The 25,054-nt window shown below is 53.4% G+C and overlaps 4 protein-coding genes across 7 annotated transcripts in view; 2 read left to right on the top strand and 2 right to left on the bottom strand.

The window, feature by feature from the left end:
- The first annotated feature begins 5,781 nt into the window (after nucleotides 1–5,781).
- On the top strand, nucleotides 5,782–9,001 carry ZNF784 (zinc finger protein 784). Its single transcript, XM_019627847.1, has 2 exons — nucleotides 5,782–5,878; nucleotides 7,094–9,001. Exons 1-2 carry the CDS (start codon nucleotides 5,801–5,803, stop codon nucleotides 7,982–7,984), a joined length of 969 nt encoding a protein of 322 aa, XP_019483392.1. The 5' UTR covers nucleotides 5,782–5,800; the 3' UTR covers nucleotides 7,985–9,001.
- Nucleotides 9,002–11,279: 2,278 nt separating this feature from the next.
- ZNF865 (zinc finger protein 865) lies at nucleotides 11,280–21,033 on the bottom strand. Of its 4 annotated transcripts, none has more exons than XM_019627939.1 (3): nucleotides 20,612–21,033; nucleotides 16,850–16,963; nucleotides 11,280–14,880 (listed from the first exon to the last, which is right to left on the bottom strand). In XM_019627939.1, exon 3 carries the CDS (start codon nucleotides 14,852–14,854, stop codon nucleotides 11,723–11,725), a length of 3,132 nt encoding a protein of 1,043 aa, XP_019483484.1. In that variant the 5' UTR covers nucleotides 14,855–14,880; nucleotides 16,850–16,963; nucleotides 20,612–21,033; the 3' UTR covers nucleotides 11,280–11,722. The 4 variants fall into 4 exon arrangements, with proteins under 4 accessions (XP_019483484.1, XP_019483482.1, XP_019483483.1 ...); XM_019627937.1 differs by having other exon boundaries at nucleotides 16,850–19,887; XM_019627938.1 differs by lacking the exon at nucleotides 16,850–16,963.
- Nucleotides 21,034–22,612: 1,579 nt separating this feature from the next.
- ZNF524 (zinc finger protein 524) lies at nucleotides 22,613–24,850 on the bottom strand. The gene has a single exon (XM_019627917.1). It carries the CDS (start codon nucleotides 23,627–23,629, stop codon nucleotides 22,841–22,843), a length of 789 nt encoding a protein of 262 aa, XP_019483462.1. The 5' UTR covers nucleotides 23,630–24,850; the 3' UTR covers nucleotides 22,613–22,840.
- A 19-nt stretch (nucleotides 24,851–24,869) lies between these two features.
- The window catches only part of FIZ1 (FLT3 interacting zinc finger 1), a 7,609-nt gene continuing 7,424 nt past the window's right edge, over nucleotides 24,870–25,054 (top strand). Inside the window, exon 1 of the mRNA XM_019627913.1 lies at nucleotides 24,870–25,024. The gene's annotated coding sequence lies outside the window, so the exon portion shown is untranslated. The remainder of the gene's footprint in view (nucleotides 25,025–25,054) is intronic.

Below are 25,054 nucleotides of genomic sequence, written 5' to 3' on the forward strand. Positions count from 1 at the left end.
GGGCCAGTGAAGCAACATCCTCCACAACTAGACTGAAAAACAAAATGACAGCAACTTGTCTGTCCCCCTGCCCCCAATTCCCCAGCACTGTTCCCATCCCCCCAATTCACCAATAAATAAATTTTAAAAATCTTTAAAAAAAAAGTCACTTTATCTTTCTGGGCTCCAGAAGGAGCCAGTCTTTCCATAATAAGTAAGACTATGAACAAGGAAAGACTTTCTACAATAGAAGAGAAACTCTATCTTCAAATAGGAACTGAAACTAAAAAAGGTTAGTTAGTGACTTGTCTGTTGCTTCACAGCAAAAACAAAGGGCTAGAATTATGCAGCCCATGGACAGCTGAGGAAACCCAGACTTGAGATTTAATGCATTACAGGACAAGAAAATGGAGTGAGGTATCATTCTCCATGTAAATAGCAAAAAACCCAGGCCAGAGAGAGTATTTTGCCATGAATAATGTGCACTTTTTGCCCAAATTTGTGAGGGAAAAATAAGGATGTGCATTATACATACATAGTACTAATTCTGTATCTATATAAATGTTTTTAATTCTTTTATTTATGCTTATGAGTTAAAAGTGTAACTCTAGAAATCAATAACGATATCTGTGTGCAAAATAATACCCTGGAATACAATAATGGATTTTGTTGAACTTATGACAAACTTGCAAGGACAAAAGTTTTTGGCCTTCTATGATGCATAAATATCGTAAATTTGTTACCGGTACATAAAATTTCTTGTACCGTATGTTAAAAAATAAGTGCTAAAATTATTTTATAATACAAAAAACAAGTACCTAAATGTAAACAAATAAAACTTTGAATTAAAAAAATTAAATGAAAGACTTTTTTCCCTGAAAATTTGAGCCAAAAACGTGGGTGAGCATTATACACGGGAGCGTGTTATACATGGCAAAATACAGTACAGTAAGTAAGTCCCCAACTTACAAACAAGTTTCGCTCCGGGAGAACGTTCCTAAGTCGGATTCGTTCATAAGTCCAACAAAGTGAGTCTTATATACTTTTGACACAAATATACAATGTAAAGCATAAAAAAACTGAACACACACATCTCTCTATTGCAATAGTCTGTAAATAAACTATTTTTACTTTTACAGTTACCTTAAAATGGTGGTACAGTACAACTGGCATATAGGGGATTGCATGGCGTGAACTGACAAGAGCAGACACATGAGCTACTTCTGTGATTTGTTCGCATCTATGAATGGCATCTATGAATGTTCATAATGGGAGGTCCGTTCGTATCTGTGAAAGTTCGCAACTCGAGTGTTTGTAAGTTGGGGACTTACTGTAGTCACTGACCTGCGTCACGCAGCTAGTCAGGGCCAGCTAGTAAAATGCCAATCCCTCCACTCCAGGGCTGGAGTGCTGGAAGGAAATGATAACTGCATCAAGCACGCACCTGAACTCCTGGCCTTGGCATCTACAGCCAGCCAGGAAGCCCTCCGGTGACGGATACACCAGGATAGGTGGGGACAACTCCTAGGAAGGCCAGGAGTGGGCAGAGGTGGCAGCATCCATCCCACCCAGGTGGGTTAGTTAGTGCTGGCACAGGTTGCTGGAGCACCTGAAGGCCTTTCCACAGGGGCCACACGCTTAAGGCCCACGTTCCAAATGCACAGTTAAGACCTCGGGTCCTTGCTTCTCAGGTGAGACTAAAGGGGAAAAGGAGATAGGTGATCACCCTAGGATGTGAATCCATCTTTCTTCTTTCTCTTGCTTCCTTGCCACCCATAGACTTCCAGCACACCCTGCACTTGGAGATCATTCAGTCTTGGGTAGGACATACCAGAAAAGAGTGCCACCTTGTCCATTAGAGTCACCAGAGCCTAGGTTACTGTCATCACTGCTCCTGGGCTGGTGACCATGTTAGAGTCACATTGCCTGAGGGAAGGCTCCATGCAGATCCCTGGAACCATCATGTGGGCTCTGGAGGAATGTCCATATTTTACCTTAAATATTCCAGGCTGGTCTGAGAGTGTTAAGGCAGTTTTTGGAGGTGTTACTGCAGAGGGGGGCCCTTCTCAATGAGATGTCCAGGCTTGGGTCTCACACCATGGATCGAACCCGGCAGAGCCTGGCTAGCTTCCCACACCGGGGGGTCAAACCCAGGCCTCGGGGAGGAAAACTGGGAATCCTAGCCATTACATTGCCAGGGGTTGGGCCCTCCTTGTCGTGGTGTCCAGGTTCTTGGTGTCTTGAGCAAAGAATTGAACAAGACACAGAGGTAAAGTGGTGAAAAAGAGTTTATTAGAAGAGATAGTACACTTCAAAGAATTAGGAGGGGGCCAAGCACAAAGAAAAGCAGTTCAAGGCCTTTTGTTAGCAAAAGTCTGGGGGTTTTATTTCTTTTCTCTGGGATGGGCTGTTCCCCTCTGGGTGCAGGACCACTTGATTGACACCTGTGATTGATGAATGGCTATTATCTCATCCTCTTAGACTGCTCAGTGACCCTTCCCAGATTCCAGTCTGCTATAATGATATTAATGAACTACCGGGTATATGTGGGATTTTATAATGATGTTATAATGAGGCAAGGGTGAGATGGAGTTTATTGTAGCCCCTTTATTGTGCAGGACCAGTTTAATTTATTGTCTTTTAGTGTCCTCACAGTTGTTAATGGCTAGGACAGATAAGGGGAAATTCGGGCAGTCTCCAGGTGGTGCTCTCCATAGATTGTGTTGGATGTACAGGAATACAGAGGCCCAATTATCAATACCTGTCTCTAACTGCCCGCCTTGTTTTCCCTGAGAGACGTGGTCCCCATAAATCTCTGTGGGGAGTTGAGGGGGTTTCTTCTTCTGTATCTGCTTCAAGCTGAGAAGAGGGGTAGAGCTGTCCCTACCTACTGGGGATTCACAAAACTCTCGCCTTATCTGACCTTAACTAGTAAAAAGGGGGGGTCTCTTCTTCCTTGGTTGGGGTGCACTGGAAGCCTCACTGGGACATAACTTCTATCTCGACAGCCCCTAAATGGGGAGAAACAGACATTAGTTAATAAATTAAAAGCACTGGCTCCAGGGATGGGACTCAAAGCCCATTTATCTTAACTTCAGGTGACGTTTGTTCACCCAGGGGTTAGGTCTGGACTGGCCTGGAGAAGTGTTTAAATTTTTTTGGTCTCTGGGATGGCATCTATTTATCCAAAAGTTAGGTCTGGAATGGGTTGGGGGAATGTTGGACTACAATGATTACAGTTAACAAGCTTAAGTCACAGGCTTTTAAGTAGTAGTTACTGGAAGCAACAGTGAGAAACATTCTTGATTTAGGCTAGGAGCAATCTTTAGTTTAGGATTTAAGAAACTGATTAGAAAAGTGATTAAGACCAGGGGCTAAGGACCTAAGAAACTAGGGTAAAGGAGACTTAAAATTCCTGTAGTGAGGGAGGCTTAAAACTTTTATAATGAGGGAGCTCTCCCGTATCAGAGGTGTTAACCCGCTGCCTTTTCAGACCACCCAGTGCTCTGATAATAAACGCTTACTCTATGACCCAACTCCTGTGTCAATTTATTGGCTGAGGAGCACAGGCAAAACTGGTTCCAGGACTCCTTTGGCCTCTGGGTGCCGTGGAACCAGACCTGGGAACTGTAAAGGAATATCAGGCTCTTACCTGAAAGGAGGGGAAGGGTGTTCACGTGAAAGCCTTCCGCTGGGAAACACACAACCCCGAAGGAAGGGTTCCAAGAGCCTCTAGTTCCACTGACCTGAATCTGTCATTCTGTTTAACAATTATTTGCTAAGTGTCTCCTATATGCCAGCTTTTGGGGCTAAAACAGGGAGCGAACCAGAACGAAGTAGTCTCTGCCTTTCTCTTAGAGGCCACAAATCGTGTTTTATTGGAACATGCTGCAACAAGGAACTCGCCTAGGCCTCATGGGGGCGACAAAGACCAAAATATGGATATGTCTCACCCACCTCAGCACTTGAGAGAAGCAGCTACAGATAACTATTATCAAGAGACAAATTCAGAGAGGGGCACGAACGTGTTCAGCATCACTAAAGAGTTTTATATAGGCGGAGACTAGATTTTGAAGGAGAAAGTCCTTTGGTGTCTCAAATTTAACTGAGGCCCATGAAGCTAACGAAGCTTCAGCTTCTGCGGCTCCTCACTTGTACAAACCCTTCCCTGAGTGATGAGGGTGGACAATTCAGAGTACTTAAGATTAGCAAGTACTAAATAATAATAATAATAATAATTTAAAAATCACAAAAACTTGCAATGCTCACAGCAGGTACATACAGCGCCTAGGGCCCATGATACTTTTATGGGCCCACGAAAAAAACTTAATATTGAAATCTGAAGAAAAAATAATCTAATCCAGCCTAGTTTATCTTCATCTTTATACAAACACAATCATAAAATATAATTTAAATATGTTTTTTTGGAATAAGGGGATCACAAAGACAGAAATGACAGGGCCCATGAAAGCACTGGAGATAGTGAACAATGTCATATCATTTCATATATGTAGCAGAATAAAAAAGACATACATGGGAATGAGAAACAGAAAATGCAAAATCTAATAATCTCAAATGAGGGAGGGAAGGAGGAGAATGGATACGGGTACATAGAGAGCTTAGATTGCATATGTAGTATATTTTATAATAAGTTTATTAGTGAGTACAGAGTTGGTTATATTATTCTGAATACTTTTCTATACAGAAATAGCTCATAATAAGATAAATATAAATGAAAGACTCCCTATGTGTATTAGTCAAGATAGAATAGGTTATGCTGCAGTAACAAACAACCCCAAAACTCAGTGGCTTGACACACAAAAAATGTGTACTTTAGATGCTACATCTCCAAGGAAGAGGATCACTGCAGATACTCTGGAACTTAGGCTGATTGGAAACTTGACTTCAGCCAGCAGATCCCCAAGCGTAGAATGGCAGGAATGGAACACAGTGACCGACTTGCTGGCTCTCACTGCGAGCTGAAGTTGACACACATCGCTTTCACTGATACTTCATTGGCCAAAGAAAAGCACATAGCCACGTCTAACTGCAAAGGGAAGTGCAATCTTACCACATTCCCAGAAGGAGGAGAAACCGAATTTAGGAATGATAGTAATGTTTAGGCATTACCTCTGATGCATTTCCACAAAAACCATTTAATGGTGTTCTAAAGGTCTTCCATATCTCTTTTCCCACTGGGTTTTCACAACACCTCTATAGTTTTACACATGAGAAAATGTATACGTGGTCCTGAGACGTGTAGTGACTTCAAGGTTACACAGCCAGGCCATGGAAGGAATAAGTGAACGGCCAGGAGCCCAGCCCTGTCCTTGGTGCTGCCGAAAATGCCCGTCTTTTCTCAAATGTCACACCAACCTGTGTATTTGGGCTACATCAGTGTCGTTGTTTGCAGAATATCTTTCTGTAAACGAAGTTTAAAATCTGTATACTTTGCATCACTGTGTTATCACGAGTCACGCAGAGGAGGTGACAACAGTCACGCAGAGGAGGTGACAACAGAACAAAGGTTATTCTACTCTGGTGAGGGTCAACTGACAGCCAGAGTCTAACAATTTTGGTTAAAGAAATTTGAGTTAGCTCCCAAACCCCCAGCGCCCCACACAGGCTGTCTCCTTGTGAGTGGGGTGTGACAGATAATTAGGTAGGAAAGATATCTTTTTCTCCTGGTGTTAGGGGACTCCGGCTACCTGGAAGCCCCGCCCCGCCCTCTAGTGCGCCTGCCCAGTGGCTCTGACGCTAGCACGAGCCCCACCCCCTTCCAGAGCGACCACTGGCTTCGGAGGCGGGGCCTGAGCACAAGATGGCCGCTACGCGTTCGGAGGCCCCGAGTCCGAGCTCGGCGGCCCCGGAGCCGCGATCCCCGGAGCCGCCGGACCTGGTGCGGGCGAGAAATAGGCCTGGGCGGGGGGTGGAGGGTCGAGGTGGAAAGAGGTGGCAGGGCAGGGGGCGGGGTCAGGGTGGGGCCTATGAAGGCTGAGCGTGGGAGGTATTTAGAGCTCCGGCCCTGGGGGCGGGGCTTCTCGGGTTGGCGAGGGGCAGGGTTTAGGGGAGCCTATGGGGGTGGAGGGGCGGGGCTTAGCGGGGCAGGGCCTGAGGAGGCGTTGTGGGAACATCTGGGTCCTGGGAAAGGAGTCCCAGAAATTTAGTCTAATTGAGAGGCGGGGCCTCTAGAGGGGCGTGGCCTCCGAGAGACATTCTGGGGCTAGTGAATTGGGGTAGAAGGTTGGGAAGGTGACCCTGAAAGACAAGGGTGGGGGGTTACGAGGAGCACCAACGTTGGGGTTGGGGGGTGATTCTGCAAGGGTCTGAGCAATGCGTCTCGAATGCCCAAAGGAGGATTTGGAGGGGGAGAAATGACTGTTCCAGGTGACTTTGGACTGGAGAGTAACTAAGGACAGCCATTCATCCAACAAACATTTACCAAGCTCCAACTTGGGCTCAGTAGTTGGATAGGTGAACAATACATAAGGACTGTACCCTGGAGTTTGCAATCTAGTAGGGAAGATGGACAATAAAGATTTATTGTGTTATGTTCTAGAAAGGAAATAAAGACGGATCTGCTAAAGTGGGGGTAGGGGAGCTAAATTTAGACAAGAACAGTCAGCTGTGTGCCGGCTTATGTTTACACTATGGTCAGAGAGATAAGCAGGAGCCAGGTCTCATGGATATTACGATGACACTTTTGGATTTTAAGTGCAGTTGGAGCCACGGGAGCATTTTGAGTGGCCAAAATGACTTGATCTGATTTCCATTCTCCAAAGGTCGTTCAGGCTGCTTTGGGGTGGTGGGTTCTAAGGAGCAGGCTAAGAATAAAGAAAGGTTCAGGAGGCTTTTTCAGTTGTCGAGACAAGAAATGATTGGCTTTTAAGTGGGTGGAGGAAAGACATGGCTAGATCCTACCATATTTTGGACAGGAGGGGAAATCTTGATAGGGATACAGCACAATCTTGGAGGATGGAGAGCAGGATCTAGAAGTTGAGGGGGCCCGGTATGCTACAAAAAGGAGATATTTAAATAAGTGGGAGCGTGTTGGGGAGCCCTTGAGGCAGAGTCCACAGGCTCCTTGTTTCTTCCTTCTCCTCCCCCCCCCCAGGTACTGTTACCTGATGACAGCCGTCCCACCACACCCCCAACTGACCTCATCGAGATCCAGGTGGTGAAGGTGACAGACACCACACTAGTACCTGAACCCCCGGAGCCAGGTTCCCTTCACTGTGCCTTGTGCCCAGCTGCCTTCCGGCTGGTCTCCGAGCTGCTGTTCCATGAACATGGCCACCTGGCCGGGGCTGAGGGTGGTGGTCAGGGTGGGGACCTAAGCCGGTGTCATGTCTGTGGCCACAGCTGCCCGGGCCCCGCCAGCCTCCGCGCCCACTACAGCCTGCACACGGGAGAGCGCCCCTACCGCTGCGCCCTCTGCCCCCGGGCCTTTAAGGCCCTGGCGCCTCTACTGCGGCACCAGCACCGGCACGGGGTGGAGCCGGGGACCTCTCAGAGGCCCCTGGAAACGACGGCGACTCGGGGACAGAGGCCAGGGGTACCCCCAGAGCGGTCGGAGGTAGTGATGGCAGCGGCAGTGGCGGGCGCAGCTGTGGGGAAGCCCTTTGCCTGCAGGTTCTGCGCCAAGCCGTTCCGCCGCTCCTCAGACATGCGCGACCACGAGCGTGTGCACACCGGCGAGCGGCCCTACCACTGCGGTGTCTGTGGCAAGGGCTTCACGCAGTCATCGGTGCTGAGCGGCCATGCCCGCATTCACACGGGCGAGCGCCCCTTCCGCTGCGCCCTCTGCGATCGCACTTTCAACAATTCCTCCAACTTCCGCAAGCACCAGCGCACCCACTTCCATGGCCCGGGCCCCGGGCTCATAGACTCTGGAAGCCAGCTCGTGGCGGGGGCGGAGGGGCCAGGGAGTGGGTGCGGGGCGGGAAACACTCTGGAAGAGGGGCATGGGGAAACAGCGACTATGAAGGTGGAGGTTGACCAGTAGGCCGGGAGAGCAGGGACACTGGTTGTCAACATGGGAGGTAGGAGGTGGATTGCAGGGGAGGGGGTGGGTGGGACAAGGAGGCGAGTGACAGAAGACCGGAGACTGGGCGAGAGAGAACACAAGGCCATGAACAGTGTGGGAGAGCAGAGAGATGGCCAGATTGAGGGTGCCCACAAACCCACAGGGCACCTGCAAGAGATTCAGAGAAAGGCACAGACTGCCCTGTGGATGTCCAGCTAAATGCAAGGATCACAGGATGGACGTCATTGCCCCATCTGCCTGCTCCTTGGGTCGTCCTTGTGCAAGACACAGTATGTCACAACAAAGCCTGCACACTACACAGGGGGAGCCAGGGTTGAGTGGAAGGGCAGATACAGGGTCTACCATAGTGTTCCCTGGACAGACCTTCATCTGCAGAACGCTGTACTGTCTTGGGGCCTAGGGTGGACCAGGATGGAATCTTTTGCCTACCTCACTGGGTTGCATTGAACATGAGATGCCTACCCACCCAACCTCAGGCAGAAGACACCAGCCAGGTCCTCCATAAAAGACTGGGATCCCATCACCTTGAAGCCAGAGGGTCCCCAAGTCATAGCTGAGAGCACTTGAGCTTCAAGGATGTAATTGTGACCAACCATATGTTTCTGGACTCCAAGAGCTGCTACCCCTGCTCCCATGGTGGTCCCCCCTTAATCCACCAGACTCCTCTTCCCAGGCAACTGAGAATGCAGACAGCCAACAACTGCCTAACACCCCCTCCTAAAGCTTTAGTCTCAGAGCCCACGGCTCCCCATGTCTACAATAGCCTCAGGTTTCTCTAATGTCCTCCACTCCCAGTCAGAAGCAAACAACATACTGCCTGGTCCCAGGCTACTCCAAGGAAGAGTCATCGGATGGCAGCATGGTGGCTGGCTGGTGTGCGGTGCGTGTGCAATGAGAGTGGGGGTGGGGGAGGACTTGGGAGCTGGAAGTGGAAGCCTCCAGTTCTATTCCTATTAAAGGACTTTCTGAAGGGTTTTCCAATGTCAGTCTTGTGTTTGGGTTACTGTGCTTGGGGGATGGGGTTTGAGGGGCCACATTGTGGTCTTGCTGCCAACAGTGAATTGTAGCATATCTCTCTCCACACTTCTTTAGAATGGGTATGGACAGCATCTGGCTATCCAGAGGTGGTGTGATTCAGCTGTTGGAGTGGGGGTCAGGGAATTTTGGCAAAATGAAGGGACTCCTGTGGTCGGTATGCTTATTAAGGAGGGAGAGCCCAGATTTGCACACTCCTGTTCACCCAACAACATTCCCCATGAGATAACACAAAGACTAGTCATAACATGAACGGAACTCTGTTTCCCCCCAAAGAAACACCTGTGTTTCCTATGAGCCAGACACCTGGGCAGGTCCCTTTACACTTTCATTCCTCATCCATTTACCTAACCCCTTATGAGTTTCCTGCTATGGATCCAGTGAAATATCTCTGGAATCTGAACTTTTTTTTTTTTTTTAAGCTTAGCCATCCTGCCACCTGTTGGCAGCTCAGCTCTGGCTGTGAATTGAACCAGTGACCCTGTTGCTCAGAGCTCACACTCTTGAGTGAGCTCTTAACCAACTGAGCCACTCAGCCGGCCTCTGAACGCTCCTTTTAACCATCACTATTGTAGACAAGCCAACGATGACCTCACATTGGGAGACCATACAGCAGTCCAGCCTCCAGGCCCTCCCCTCTTCATTCTCCATCCTGCAGCCACATGGATCCTTCAAAAACACAGATCCCAACTTTGTCACCAACCCACAGCTTCTTGTGATTTTTAGGAGTCACAAACATGAATGCCTGTAGGAGCTGGGTGGCAGTATAAATGAGGACGTTAACCGGGTTCAAGCGGAAAATACAGCAGCCACAGTGAGGTGAAATATGGAGACTGACGCTTGGGCTCAGATTTGGGATTGGGGGAGTGGTGAGAACTGGTGGCAGGCAAGAGTGTGCTCCGGTTGAATGGCTACTCAGCTCGGGAGGAGGCAAACCAGGTTGCTAGATCGTCCAAAACTTTCAGAAGTTGCATTTTTCATATTATGTATAATCTTCTGATTTTCAAATGTTGGCAACTAAGTCCAATTTTTATCTTTTTTTTTTTTTTAATGCATGGGCTAAACAAAAGGCATCAGTGGCTTGGATGCAGCCTGGCAGCTGCCAGCTTCCAGCCTCTGGGGCCATCCAAGCTCCACCATTTGGAACCCAAGGCCCTTCAGGATCCAGCCTCTCACACCCCAACCCCTCCAGCCATACTAATCTATTTGAAATTCTCTGGAATAGCTAGGGTTAGCCAGACATTAAACCCTTCACCTGGAATCCATTGCCCACTTTACCTGGCAAGCCCTGTGTCTTTGTCATTGTTCAGGCATCACCTTCTCCAGGAAGCTGGTTTGCCCCCCAGTCTGATTAAGGAGACTCTTCTATGCTCTGAGCCCCAGTGTCCTTTACAGTGTGGTGCTCCACGTCCATGTGACTTGAACCCTGGGGTGCTGGCACAAGGTCTCACACTGGGTCATCAGCACTAGAGCATGGTGGCCACCCTTGTGTGTGTGGGTGAAACAACTCATCAGGCAGTGCCCACTGACCTGACTTTGTCTTCAAGCTTCACACTGTTCACCGAGGCACCTGGGCCTGTCTGTAGTCTAGCTCTCATGAATCTGCTAGATGTCCTTAGAACCTTTCTTCTCCAGGACCTCAGTGTCCTCTTCTGACTAAACACATGTTGCAGGGTGGATATCTCACTGCTCGGAGATCCTAAGTGAGGGCTGTGAAAGGGCTTTTGGGGTATCCCCAAGTTACCCTGGAGGGATGGGTGCTACGAGCAAGCGGTACCATAACAAGAAGTCCACACAAGGCTGGAATACAAAAGGGCTCACCAGGACTTCTCTTCCATGTCACTCAGGGGTAAGAAGGCTGTCCCATTTGTTTCCCAGCACCCAGCAAAGGGCCCTGTAGACAGGGGCTTGGGGATATGTGGTCTGAGTGAACAAATGCCAATGGTAGCTTGAAGGGGAAGAGTCCAGGTACACTGTCAGCTCCTGAGAGCAGAGACTTACCTGTCTTGTTGATCTGCTGTCTGCCCAACTCACAGATGGACACTTGAATGTGCTAACTCCTCAGAAAGCACAGGGGGGTGAGGAAATCCAGAGCATGGGGAAGAGGCAGAGGGTACAGGAGGATGGAAATCCCAGGGAAACAAAGTTGTCAACCTTCCATTTGCCAGCGTTTGACCCCCTCTCCCTGTGATGTAAGAAAGGACCCTGTTGCCCTGGTGATAAGGTTTATTATCTCTGCTCTGTACAAGCCGCGTCGGCCACCCCACCCCCCACCCCACAATCCAAAAGAGCGCCCAGGCCCCCATGTGCCCTCCCAACTCTGTTCATATCCCACTGTCCAGCCAGATCCCAAAGGAAGGGGGATGAGCAGTTCATGCCCATCTCCACCGAAGCTTGTGGGGGAGAATGCTGCTGGGGTGGGGGACTGAAGGAGGTTATAAAACGGGGTCGGATGGAGGATCAAGTTCAGTGTTGGACAGGATGAGAGGGCCAGGGAGGTCGAGGTTGGGAGTGATTCAGCCTTGAGTTTGTACAGCATGGCCTTGAACGGGGCTAGTCTGTCTGAAGTTCTGAAGGATAAAGGGGGCAACAGCAAGGATGGGGGAGGGGCAAGTCTGGAAGGGGACAACTGAGTGGAGAGGCAGATGTGAAGCCCTCTGGTCAGGTCTCCTTCCCAGCCAAGGTGCTGGCCCCTGCTCCAGGACCCCCGAGGCCCTCGGCCTTGTGGGCCAGGCGGTGTTTCTTGAGGCCGTAGGTGTTGGCGAAGCCCTCGCCGCAGGAGGAGCAGCGGAAGGGCCGGCCACCCTGGTGGGCTGCCAGGTGCTTGCGGAAGTAGCCAGGATCCTTGAAGGCCTTGAGGCAGGCGGGGCAGCGGAGCTCGGGCCGTGGCGGCTCATGGGCACGCTGGTGGCGCAGCACAGAGCTCAGGTAGAAGAAGCCCTTGCCACAGTGCTCGCAACGGTAGGCGCGCTCGCCCAGGTGCAGCCGCTGGTGCTCCAGCAGGTTGGAGCGGTAGCGGAAGGTCTTGCCGCAGGCGCCGCAGCGTTGGGGCCGGGCCACGGCGTGCAGCCGCCGGTGCTCCGCAAGGCTGGATGACTGCGCGAAGCGCTTGGCGCACACACCACACTTGAAGGCCCGCTCGCCTGTGTGCACCACGCGGTGCTGCCGCAGGTACCAGGAGCGCAGGAAGCCTCGGCCGCACACACCACACCGGTAGGGCCGCTGCTCCGTGTGGCAGCGTTGATGGCGCATCAGCAGGGCCGCCTCCCAGAAGCGCTTGCCACACACAGGGCAGCGGAAGCCCCTCTTCTGCCGGTGGCTGCGCCGGTGCAGGAGCAGGTCGTAGGCGCCGGCAAAGCTCTGGCCACAGAGGCCGCAGCCCAGGGTCCGCCGCACCAGGTGCACGTACTTGTGAGTGACTAGGCCCAGGAAGTGCTTGAAGCTCTGGCCGCATGTGGCGCAGCTGAAGCGCTCGGGGCCCGAGCTGGTGCCCCCGCCGCCCCCGGCCCCTGCTGCCCCACTGGCGTCATCGCCCCCTGACACCCCTGCCAGTGCCGCCACGGCCGCCCCAACCTCCCCCGCCAGCCCATTGTCCAGCACGCTGGCCGCCTCGGAGCCGCCAGAGCCATCCGGAGGCTGCGGGCCACCGGGAGTGGCCGGGAGCAGGCGCTCGGGGGCGGCCTGGTGGACCAGCTTGTGCCACATGAGGTTCTCAATGAAGCCGAAGGTCTTACCGCAGGCGTCGCAGCCGTAGGGCTTCTCCGCCATGTGGGCTTCCTTGTGGCTCATGACGTGGAAGAGATCCGGGAAGTGCTCGCCGCAGTCCGAGCACGCGTAGCTCAGGCCCTCAGTGGCGCCTGCAGATGTGGCTGAGGCGCCTGGGCCACAGGCCCCCGGCGCTCCCTGGGTGGAGGGGAGGCCAGTAGCTCCGGCCAGGGCGCAGGGAAGCTGCAGCCGGTGCACCTGACGATGGCGCGTCAGGCTCTGCGGGTAACCGAAGACCTTGCCACAGAGCTCGCACTTGTAGGGGCGCTCGCGGGTATGCACCACGTGGTGCTTGCTCAGGTGGAAGGACTCGCGGAAGCGCTTTCCACACACCGGACACTGGTGTGGCTTCTCACCCGTGTGGATGCGCTCGTGGCGCTTCAGGGTCTCGCGGCGCCCGAAACCACGCCCACAGATGCCACAGCAGAACGTCTTCCCAGGACCGCTGGTGCCCGCACCACCCGCCCCGCTCGTCCCTGCACCACCAAGCAGCAGTGGGTGTGCTCCCAGAAGTGGCACGGGCACAGCGCCATACACCACAGCTGCCGCGGCCGCTGCGGCCTTCTCACTGTCAGTGGCAGGGGCGTCGGGCGGCAGCAGGTAAGGGCCTGGGGGGAAGGCAGCCGTGGGCTGCGGGATAGTGGCCGCTGCATCCTTGGGCACATCGGAGGCGGTGGGTGGCGCATGCGCGGCCTTGTGGCGGAGTAGGCTCTGTGGCGCTGAGTAGGACTTGCCACATAGGTCGCAGGGGTACACAGGCCGGGGCCCTGCCGTACCCGCGTGCGCTGCCTGGTGCTTGAGCAGGTAGGCGGCATCACGGAAGGCCTTGCCGCAGACCCCGCAAGGCAGGCGCAACAGGTCCGCCGAGTGCGTCTTCACGTGGCGTTTGAGGCTCTCCCTGCGGTTGAAGCTTTTGCTGCACACGGAGCATGAGAAAGGCTTCTCGCCCGTGTGGATGATCTGATGCTGGTGGAGGTGGCTGGGCTTCTTGAAGACCTTCCAGCAGAGCGGGCAGGCGAAGGGGCCCTCACCGCCCCCGGCCGCTGGCGGGGGCGCCCCCACACCAGCTGGTGTTCCGGGGGCTGCGTTCCCATCGGCTGAGGCAGTGGGGGCTGCGGGTGTGGCGGACGGGCCAGTGGGTACTACGGTGGGGGCACCCCCTCCGGTGGCAGCGGACGTGGGCAGGCCCAGCGACGGGAGAGGCGCACCCGGCTGCGCTGGGCCTCCGGCGGCTGGCGGCACGTCCTTGTGACAGCGGCGGTGGCGGATGAGGCTGGATACGTGGTTGTAGGTGCGACCACAGACGCCGCACTCGTACGGCCTCTCCCCTGAGTGCACCAGCATGTGCTGGACCAGGTGCGATGACTGCTTGAAGGACTTCTGGCACACGCCGCAGGGGAAGCGCCGCTCCATCAGGTACTTCAGCCTGCGGAAGTAGCCCTTGTCGTCCTTGGTGGGGTCGCAGGCCGCCCCTGCGGCGGGCCCCGGTGGGGTCTGCGAAGGGGAGGGGAGCGGCCCAGGGGTCCCCACGGCAGTGGCCAACCCCGGAGTCACCCCCGGCCCAGATGCTGGCCCTCCACGTTTCAGGTTCCCAAACAGGTGCTGGTGTCCCGAGAGGTCAACGATGCCCCACTGCGGGGCGGGGAAGGCAGCATCAAAGAGCGGGGGCGGGGGTGCCCCGAAGGCGGGCGGCAGGGGCGGGTCAGGCTTCTTGGACTGTGAGGATGACGAAGACGAGGATGACGAAGACGACGACGACGAAGGTGCCTCAGCCTTGGGCTTGAAGGTAGACTGCGGCGGGTAGTCATACTGAGGCGGTGGGGGCTGTGGCGGGGGTTGCGGTGGGGGGCCAGGGGTGCAGGGCAGAGCCGCCACCGCCTTGGCGTGCTCCCCATACAGCTCCATAGGCTCGAAGCGCTGGTGGTTGAGGAACTCGAGGAAATCGAAGGGGTAGCTCTGGAAGTGCACCCCGTCCTCGCCCCCGATGCCGCCGCCTCCGCCTCCGCCGCCCGCCGCATTTGCCTCCATCTCCACCAGGAGTGGAGTGCGAGACCCTGTGGAGAAGAGGATGCGGCTGAAGAAGCAGTACTGGGTGCGGGTTCTCCCCATTGTGAATGGGACGGTGTGCGCTGCAGACTCACGTCCATCTCTCATACCTTTTCCAGGTCCTCACACATCTCTGTCCTCCCCCAGACCTCTACCCTCAGCACTGTTGGCAGGCCTCTTTCTCTCCTTCTCAAACCCTAATTCTCCCAGCACCCCTGGCACCTGGTCTCAGTCCCCTCTGCAAACTCTCAGGCCTCTGCTCTGTGTGCCACCCCCCACCTGCCCCACACACACCAGCCCTCTGTTCCCAGTCCCTTCAGGTTTGGCCTCTTGTCATAATAGTTTCCATCAAAGTTGAAAGTATGGCCTCTGGAGCCAGAATGCCAGATTTGAATCTAAGCTGTGTGATCAGAAGTACCTGAACCTCTCTGTACCTATACTTCCTCATCTACAAATGGCGGTGACAAAGCACACCCCCACCTCACAGGGCGGCTGTGAGGATCCAATGAGCTGATATAACAAGCCCCTCGGGTGGCTGGTCCCTGGCATTCTGTAAGCAAGCACTCGGTAAGTGGAAGCTATTACATTGTCATTGCTGTCAATACTGGTAGGAACAGAAAGTCAGCACAAACCAAGAGAATCGGAATGAAGACAGTGTTGGGAGGGGTATGTTCTTTCCCTACAAGGTGGGAAGGCCAATATGCAGGCCTGGGACAAACAGGTTACAGCAGGGGGCTGGCAGAGATGGAAGGCAGAGATGGAAGGCAGCCTACCACAGCAGTAAATGCCTGGGCCTGGGCAGACCAAGTCCCATCTACTTCCCACATGTTCTCCATTTCTAAAGAGGCAGGAAACCCTAGACTGCAGGGGGACTTAAAGGGGCTGATGTAGGATGCAAGGAAACACACCAGTGGTTGGCAGAGCTCCCTTTGTATCTGGAGCTCTTTGTACCTTCAGTGACATCACTCGCCTGGGCAGAGCCTGATGGCAGAAGCTCAGGGAGCCTTTTCCCACCCCCTCCGAGATGGTGGTCATTCTCTGGGCACCTCCTTTACAGGGCTTTTCATTCCAGACTCCAGCTGCCCATGTCTGCCCCCTCCCCCAGCCTTGGACCCATCCAGGGGTCTTGGCAAATGCCTCCGCCAAGTTGGGGGCGAGCCAGTGGGAGAAGGGTCCCCGAAGTCTGGCACGCTTCTTGGCTAACTGTCCCAGTCTCTGACCCCTGGGTGCCTGGCTCTGTATCCAGCCCGAGGTAGGGGGTCGGTGGGACCCACCAAGGCCAAGGCATGTCAGCCCCCATCTGCCAGGCTGGCTCGCTCCCCCCCACAGGTGAAAGGTGAGTGTCTCCTCCAGCCCCGCCTGGAGGTGGTATTTTTAGCCTTCAGCTCTTGGTTGTCCTTGGAGGAGACCCAACATCCCATGTCCTTCACACCGTCTGGTTCATCTCATCTCTGGAAGGAGCAAAGGCGTGCCTGGCATGGGAGTAGAAGCCTGAGGTGGAACCTCAGTGGGGAGAAAGCACTCAGTGGAGTGCTTGGTGGGCATGGAGAAAACACAGGGTACAAGGGTGCAGGGAGGGAAGGTGTCTTGAGGAATAAGCCAGTGCCCGGGCTCACCTCCATCAGAGCAAGTATTACTGACAGCTACCCTTGACCGGGCACTTCCTACAGGCCAGCACCATTCTAAGCACGTCACACAGACTGACTCACTAAATCCCTACCACAACTCCACGAGACCATGACACAAGGGCTGTGGTTATCCCCACCTGGCAAATGAGAACACAAGGCACAGAGAGGTCAAGTGATTTGCTCAAGGTCACAGAGCAAGTCTGTGGCATGACCCACCCCTCCCGCCACATGGTTGTTCTCCCATGGTTGTTCCCTGAGGTGGAGAAAGGCAAGAGTGGAACTATAGGGGTAGGACCCTTCTTTGGGGGCGTTCTCTGGGTTATGAGGGGTGAGAGAGTGAGGTGGTCACCATTCTGAGCAGGAGCAACAGTGATGTGATGAGACTGCCCTCTGCCTGGAACATTCTTCTCCAGATCTCAAGACTCTTCTCCTGTGCCTCCTTCTGGTCTCTGCTCACATGTCACTTCCAAGAGGGATGACACCCCCCCCCACACCCCCAAATTACTTGCTAGGCCCTCATCCTGCTGCATTTTTTCATCATGGTTATTGCCACCAACTTATGGTGTCTATCTCCTTATGGTGTTTCCTGTCTGTCCCCCTCACCTAACAGCAAGGACTTGGCCCGCTATGTTAGCCAATGTACCCCAGCACCTAGCACAGCGTCTGGCACAGTATGGGTGTTCCACAAATATCTGTTGATATGTGGAAATGAAACAGCACCCTTCTAAATCACCAATGGGCCCACAAAGAAATCACCAAAGAAATTAGATGAATGAAAATGGAAACGTGTCGCACTTGGGAAATGCATCTACAGCAGTGCTCAGAGGTAAATTTATGACTATAAATGCCTATGTTAATAAATATTTGTTGAATGAGTGAAGGGATGAGATTAAGGTGACCAGAACTCCACTAGGAAGAGAGGGAGACATTTAGCAGAGATGGAGCTGACATCTAGGGGGTTTTCCAGAAGGAATCTGGGGGGCAGTGAGGTTATGAGGAGGGCCCAAAGGGCTGCCCCTGACAGAGAAGCAGGGGTGTTCTTGGGGGACAGAACTGACCAGGCTCATGATTATTTCCACAGGGAAACAAGAGACATTTCCACTTTCGGGCGGCCCAGGCCTTACATTGGTGCCTTTCTAAGGGGATATGTATCACGGGAGGGTTTCCTGCAGAGGCATGATGGGGGAATGGTCCCAAGGGACAGGAGTCCCACAGCAACTACAGTCACAATCCTAATAGCTCGTGTTTATTGTTAGACAAGTTTGATAGGAACGTCTTGATGCATCACAATAGTCCTGTGCCATTATTGGTCTCATTCCATAAGTGGGGAAACTGAAGAAATGGGGCTCTCTCTGATGCCAGGACCTGTGGGCCATTCCCCTGTAACAAGCTGCCTTGTGATAAAATTCTCATCTGTTAATCACAATAACAGTACATCTAATAACATGTGACATTGAATGAGTTCTTTCCACATACCAAGTACACCTCTAAATCCTTTACACATGTTGATTCAATGAATCTTCCCAATAGCCCTAGAAAATTGTTACAATTATTAACTCAGTTGTACAGAGAAAGAGACTGAGGGCCAGGGAGGTAAATTAATCTCCTAAAGTCACACCACTAACAAGCGGCAGGGCCAGGAGCTGAAGGCAAATGGTAGATCTCCAATGTGGGTGCTATTACCCCCTACAACATGCTGTCTTTCAATATTTCTCCAAAATAAAGGAAGGTTCCCCACTCCACCTTTTACTGCAAATGTTCTTTGTCTCACTTCCTAGGACCACCAACCCCAGGACTAGTCACCAGCATTTACTGAATGCTATTACTAGGTCCTTTATGTGGCTTGTTTCAATCAAACTTTACAACGAACTTGTAAGATAATTTAAAGACAAAAGGACTAAGGCCAAACCATGACCCTCCTCTGCTCAAAACCCTGCAGTGACCCCCATCTCACTCAAAGTCAAAGTCCTTATGATGGCCTACACAGCCCCCACAGCCTCCTGGCTGCTCCTCCAATGGGCCAGCTCCATTCTTGCCTCACGGCCTTTGCATTAGCTGTTGCTTCTGCCTGAAATGCTCTGACTTCCACATATACATGTCTCACCCCCTCCCTCCTTCACATCCTTGCTCAAATGTCATCTTCTCAGTGAGGCTTTCCATGACCACTGCAACCTGTCACCCAGACCAACATTCCTGCTCTCCCCAGCCTACTTCATTTCTATTTACTAGTTGGCATCACTAATTAACCATGCATTCTGTCTTGGTGGTGGTGTCTCCCCCTCTAGAAGGTAAACTCCATGCACACAAGGATTTTTATGTTTTGTTCACTGCTTTATCCCCAGAACCTAGCACAGTGCCCGTCTTCGAAAATATTTGTTAAACAAGTGAGAATGAGGCTAGGAAAAGAGGGAGTGGTTTGCTCAGAGATATGAACACTTGTGGCATCCAGGGCTCATCCTATTAATCATTTCAGTCTTGGGGGAGGGGAGCTGGTAAGAGCAACCCCTGGGTGGCCACAGCTGTCCAGGAGGAGGAGATAATTTTTTGGTACGTGGCTTTTTGGAGGGACAAGATAATGATAAGTACCTCTTAAAGAAGCCCTCCTACCACCCTCTGTGACACCGTAGCCCCATAGCTCTATATCCTTATCCTGCTGCATTTTCTTCACATACATGTAGTTTGTTTGCTCAATTGTCTGCCCTGTGAATTAGCATATGCACTTCACAAGGAGAGGGAGTTTTGTCTATTTTGTTCTCTGCTGCATGCCCAGTGTGTAGCCACCTACACATTAAACAGCTGTTGACCAATGAACGAACAAATGAAGTACATTCTAGGCTTGGTAGAGCTGACAAAGGCCAGATAATGATCACAATGCCCTCATCTCCAAGGCCCTGAGATCAATCTCTCAGGCCTCCCCTGCTACTCTATGGTCATGGCTACCTCAGGGCCCTTGCACTGCTCTTCCCTCTGCCTGGAACAGTTCACCAAGATCTTCGCATGACTAAGTGCTAATTCAGGTTTCACCTCTGAAGCAGCTCACCAGACTCTCAAACAATCCAGAAAACCGCATTTATCTTGTTTATTTGTTTACTTGTTTTTGGTCTGTCTCCTTAACTAGGCTGTAAAACCCCACAAAAACAGACTGTGTGCATTTATCTTTCCTTCATGGCTGCATGAGCTGGACCTAGAACAGTGCACATCCATTCAATGAAGAATGAATGAATGCCTGGGGAAGAAACAGCTCATGCCCCAGTAAAGCTGGGGGTCTTTTCCAGGGAGTCCAGGAAGATGGAGTGAGAGCCGGGTGAGAAGGGCCAGGTCAGGACAGACTTGCTAGTGCAAAGCAGGTGCATTTTGAGAGGGAAGGCCTCACTGTGGGGCACTGCTCTGTGGGAGGAAGGACCAAAGATAGAAGCTGACCGAGAGAAGGATGGAGTGGGAGCCGGGGGCTAAATTGGCAGCTGTTTCTACCTGAAGGGGGAGAAGATGTGGGTGTGAGAACACACCTCTAGAGGGAGCTGTTCTATGGGGGGAAAGGGGGTGTTGAAAGGGGTCTTTTCAAGGGGAATTGTGGGGGGGGGTGCAGAAGGAAAAAAAAGCATTCTGACCAGACTTGAACGTATTTTTACGCCAATGAAGAGGGGGCTTCGGAGCTTTGAAAGACTGTTGTGTGGACATAATGGGGGGGCAGTTCTGCTGTAAAATACTAATGCAACACTCCTTGGGGGCAACTTACAGAGGCTGAAAGAGGGTTCACGGGTAGCTGCCCTGCATGGGGGAGGGCAATGCTGGTGGCATTTGGGGGGCTGTCTTGGAGGAAACAATCACTGGAGGCTATGTAGAAGCGTTCCTATGAGAAAGCATTAGTGGAGGGCCCTGGCAGCACTTTAGGGGAGCGACACTAATGAGGGCGCTTTGGCAGCCGTCCTACATGGGGGCGTTAATGGGGCAGATATCTGAAGCGCTCTTATGGGGGAGCAGTGATGGGGGTCCCCTGGCGAGGGCCCGGCGGGAACACTGATGGGGACGTTCTGAGGACTAGAGCGGGCCTGGGCGGGACCCCCCGCCCCCGTTATCCCCGGACCCCCGGGCCATGCGCCCCGTCACTCACCGGCGCCGGGGTCTCCGCCGGGAGGAGGCCGAGGAGGCGGAGGAGGCGCCGCCGCTCGGGTTAGACCCGAGGGCCTGACCGGAAGTGCCGCCCCCTCCCCCTCCCCGGCAGCCCTGAGCCGCCTGCCGAGCCGCCTGCCCGCCCGCCCGGAAGCGGAAGTCGCGCCTGACTCCGAAGCGCCGGCGTGGAGGAGCGGAAAGAGGAGGCGGTGGCAGCAGAGACCGAGAGAAGGAAGTGCGCCTGCGCTCTGGCTCAGGACAGTAGGCGGGGAAAGCCTGAGGCCACTTCCGGTGGGCGAGCTGAGGAAGGTGCGCCTGCGCCCTGAGCGCCCGCTTCTTCTTGGGGTACTGCCCACACGCTTGGGTCATCCGGTTAAACCATGCCCCTCGCGCAAACGTCACACTTAATCCCCACCCCAGCCTGAGTCTCGCTCATTCGGAGCTTAATTATCATAAGCCACACCCATCAACTCAAAATTCGTCCTCCTTGCCCCAGGCCCCGGAATTTTCTCCCGTTCTTCCCCACCTCCAAGCCCCTACTACTCTCTAGATCCCACCTCTCCCTCCTAAGCACCGCCCTCAGCCACGCCTTTTTCCTATAGACCCTCCCCTCCAAGCTTCACAGGCTAAACCACGCCTCCTTTATTCAGCCCCGCCCCCCTGCCCCAAAGTATTTAAGCTCCACCTCTCTCATAACTTCAACCTGATGTTTGTGCCTCGCACCTCTAAGGCATTCCCTTAAATCATTGGTTCTCAAACTATGGTCCAGGGACCAGCAGCAGCAGCAGCACTTTGGAAATTGTTAGAAATGTAAATTCTCAGGCCCCCTGCCCCAGAATTTCTGAATCAAAAACCTTGGAGGTAGGGCCTAGGGACCTGTGTTTTAAAATGCCCTTCAGGTGAAGTACAGACTTCCAGTTCTAAAGTAAGTCACAGGGATGTAATGTGCAGCATAAGGAAATATAGTCAATAATATCATAATAACTTTGGTGACAAATGATAACTAGGCTTATTGTGGCCATTTTTTACTGTATAGAAATATCAAATCACTGTTGTACACCTGACACTATAATATTGCACGTCAAGTACAAGTCAATTTAAAATAAAACACCCTTCAGGTGATTCTGTGCAGGTTGAAGTTAGAACCACAGCTTTATTATACTTTGCACGGCCCATCATAAATCTCTGTAAACCTTGCTCCTAACTCAGCCATACCCCAAACAGCTAAGCCCAGCTCTATTCACCCCATCTTGCTAAGCTCCTCCTCTCTCAGGGACTTCCTTTAGTCACTTCTCTCTTAGGCACCCTTTTTTCCTCTCCTTGGCCTGAACAGTAGCAGTCATACCCACCCCTCGGGCATCTTAACAGTTAAGTCCCTCCTCTCCTGACACCTAGTTCTCATAGTTTCCCCTAAAGCCCCTCCCCTCACATAAACTCTATCCATTCCCTCTAAATTACTCTCTTTCTCCTGTGTTGTCCCTAAACCAATTTAAAATTCTTATAGCCCCTTCCCCCAAGCCCTGCCTATAGTTCTCATCTACTTGGCCAATAAGCCTTGCCGCTCAGTCCCAGACCCGCCTCCTGACTCTTAGCCCCGCCCCTCCAGGCCACACCCCTTGCCTACCTACTCTTTACTAAAGTTGTCAGTTCTGTCCACAACCCACAGCTCAATTTTTCCTTCCAAACAGGGTCAGGACAAAGAGATGGGTCAAAATGGTGGCTACAGAATTTCCAAGAATCTGGCTGGAATGGGGCAGAGGGGCCTAAGTCATATTTGCACCGATTGTTCAGTGTTATACTTACAGCAGATATTTAGGGGAGCGTTTTTGGGGTCTGCTGGAGATAGAAGAGGGGACAAAGGCTCCTAAGCCACGCTTTAGCGCCAAACTAATAAGGCACATGACATGGGGTCCTCTCAAATTCCATGCACTCCCATCAGGTGGCAAAGCAGCAGAAAGAAGAAGGGGGCAGCCCTGGTACCATCACTGAACACATGCAGGAGGCCAAAAGGCAGAGATTTATTTCCACAGCCCTTGCCTCCAAGAGCCTGTTAGTCCAGGGGAGGGTGGCAGAAGGCAGCAGGGTCCGGAAGTTTAGGTGCTCACCCACAATCCCCTCCCACAACGGTAAGACCACCAGACATGAGGGTGTCCCGGCCTCCCTGCCCAGGTGGAGCAGCAGCTGAACCCCCAGCTGTAAACCTGGCCCAGGGAGTAGTCCAGTCTGTGAGTCAAGCCAGCTCTTTCCCCTCCCGCTCTTCCTCCTCCTCAGCCCCTGCTGTGGCTGGAATGCCCTCATCGTCCCACGGTGGCTCGGGCCCTGGGTCTGGGGGACACACAGGTGCCCCCATGGCCTCGGGGTGCTTGCGTTTAGCATGTCGCCGAAGCGTGTTGGCATCTGTGAAGCGAAGCCGGCAGACCGGGCACTGGTAGGGGCGCTCCCCGGAGTGGACTCGGTGGTGGTGGGCCAGCTCGCCCGCCTCGCGGAAGCGGCGGGGGCAGAGCGAGCAACGGAAGGGCCGCAGGCCAGCATGGATGTTGCAGTGCCGCCGCAGGTGGCTGGACCGCTTGAAGGTCTTGCCGCAGTCCTTGCACTCGTGTGGCTTCAGCTCAGAGTGCGAGATGCTATGGCGCTCCAGGTCCGAGAGGTAGGGGAAAGCCCGCAGGCACACCGGGCAGAAGTGCGGGGCCTTCCTAGGGCCCGAGCCCTCAGGCCCTCCAGCCACTGACCCTTCAGAAACTGTATAGGGCACACCCTGATCATCGATCAGCAGGAGATCGCTGCCACCGCCGCTGCCCACGGGGACTGTCAACCCCTGCGCCAGCGGGGTCTCCTGCCCTGACTTGGGGGGTCGGCCCCGCTTACGAGGAAGGCAGGCCTTGCGCGTCCAATTGGAGGAGGTGGCCCCCCCAGGACGTCGACCTCGGCGGCCCCGGGGGACAGAAGGAGGTAAGGCCAGAGGTTTCTCTTCCTCCCCAGGCAAAGGCGAAGGCAACGGGTCTGGGCTGGGGGTGTCCATTGAGCAGTGGGGGGCTTGGGTCTGGGCACTGGAGCCGGGCTAAGAGGAGAGAGGGGGCAACCGTCAGAGCAGGGAGGGTTTGGAGAACCCCTTGTCCCCCAACACCTCTCATCCCTCTGTCTGAGTCTCACGACGGGGGCATGGCTGACATTCACCTGGGTGCACAATTATGGCCACGCTGGTGGGTTAAAGAGCAGGATAATTCTGTGCCAGTTGGTAAACAGGCACTGCCCTGAGCCCACAGGAGTTCCTCAGGCCTCCCTAACCCTTGCCCTGGACCTCGAAGGTCAATTTGAGCCAAAATAAAAATCTTCGAGGGAGGACAGAGTCCAAATAAGGGTACCGGCCACTACTGTGATCATCAAGACACAGAGCCCATCAAACCCCAGAGGCACAGAAGATTCAGAAATGTTTTTGTCCCCTCTTCTGATTGGTAGAAGTGAAAGGGAAAGGGAGTTCAGGACCGGACCAAAAAGGGTCCCAGGTGATGTTTGGCCCTGAGTGGTGGATGAGGAAATATATTGGAGCTGTTAGGAGTCTGGGCTCCAGAGTCTGACGTTCTGGGTTCGATTCCTGAGTCTGTAACTTACTCCATGTGGCCTTGGGCAAAATGCTTACTGCTCTGAGCCTCAGTTAAGCCTTCTGCAAAATAGGACAAACAGTTCCACCTACTTGCAGGGACATGCTATGAGGTGCTCAGCACACAGAACTTAGGACATATTAGCCCTCTGAATAAGGGCACAATCACCCTCATTTTGCAAAGGGGGAAACCGGGGCACAGGAAAGCCAAGTCAGTTGTCCAAACTCCCTCTGCCAGGAAATGGCAGGGCCAAGATTCGAACCAGATCTCACGCTGACCCACTGGCCTAGGGAGTAAGAAGAAAGGGACTCAAGGGGACAAGACATCATGGGGTCCCTTGGTCCTCGGTTTGAATCCAGCTCTGTGAAATGGATATACCAGGGTTGTCCGGTGGCACACAGTAAGCACTCAATAAACTACCACCATCACCATCATTATCAGAGCTGGACCAGGGGAGGAAAGCGCAGGTGCAATTATGAGCGGGGTTGTAGGTGCCACTGTGCCCCTTTGGAACAGGCACACAGACTGAGGTCCAGAGGAGGGTAACCCCTTTTACAAGATCGTATGCTTCGCTAGGTTTGGAGGGGCTGGACTACAGCCGGTATCCCGCGTGGCGCCCCCGACCCTCGCCCTCTGCTCCCCGCCGGTCCCGAGCGCGCAGGGCGGGCTCTGCGGGGGCAATGGCCAATGAGCGGCGCCGGGCCGCGGATAGCGAAGGCCGCCAGGAAGGGGGTCTGCGCGCGCGCGCGCCCCGGCCGACTCCGCGAGGCGCTAGGTCGGCGCGCGCGCCGCAGCGAGCGCGGGAGCAGGAGCAGGTGTGGTGGGTGCGCTCCGGGGGCGCGCGG

This window comes from Hipposideros armiger, unplaced genomic scaffold (genome assembly GCF_001890085.2).
Source record: "Hipposideros armiger isolate ML-2016 unplaced genomic scaffold, ASM189008v1 scaffold_742, whole genome shotgun sequence".
Lineage (NCBI taxonomy): Eukaryota > Metazoa > Chordata > Mammalia > Chiroptera > Hipposideridae > Hipposideros > Hipposideros armiger.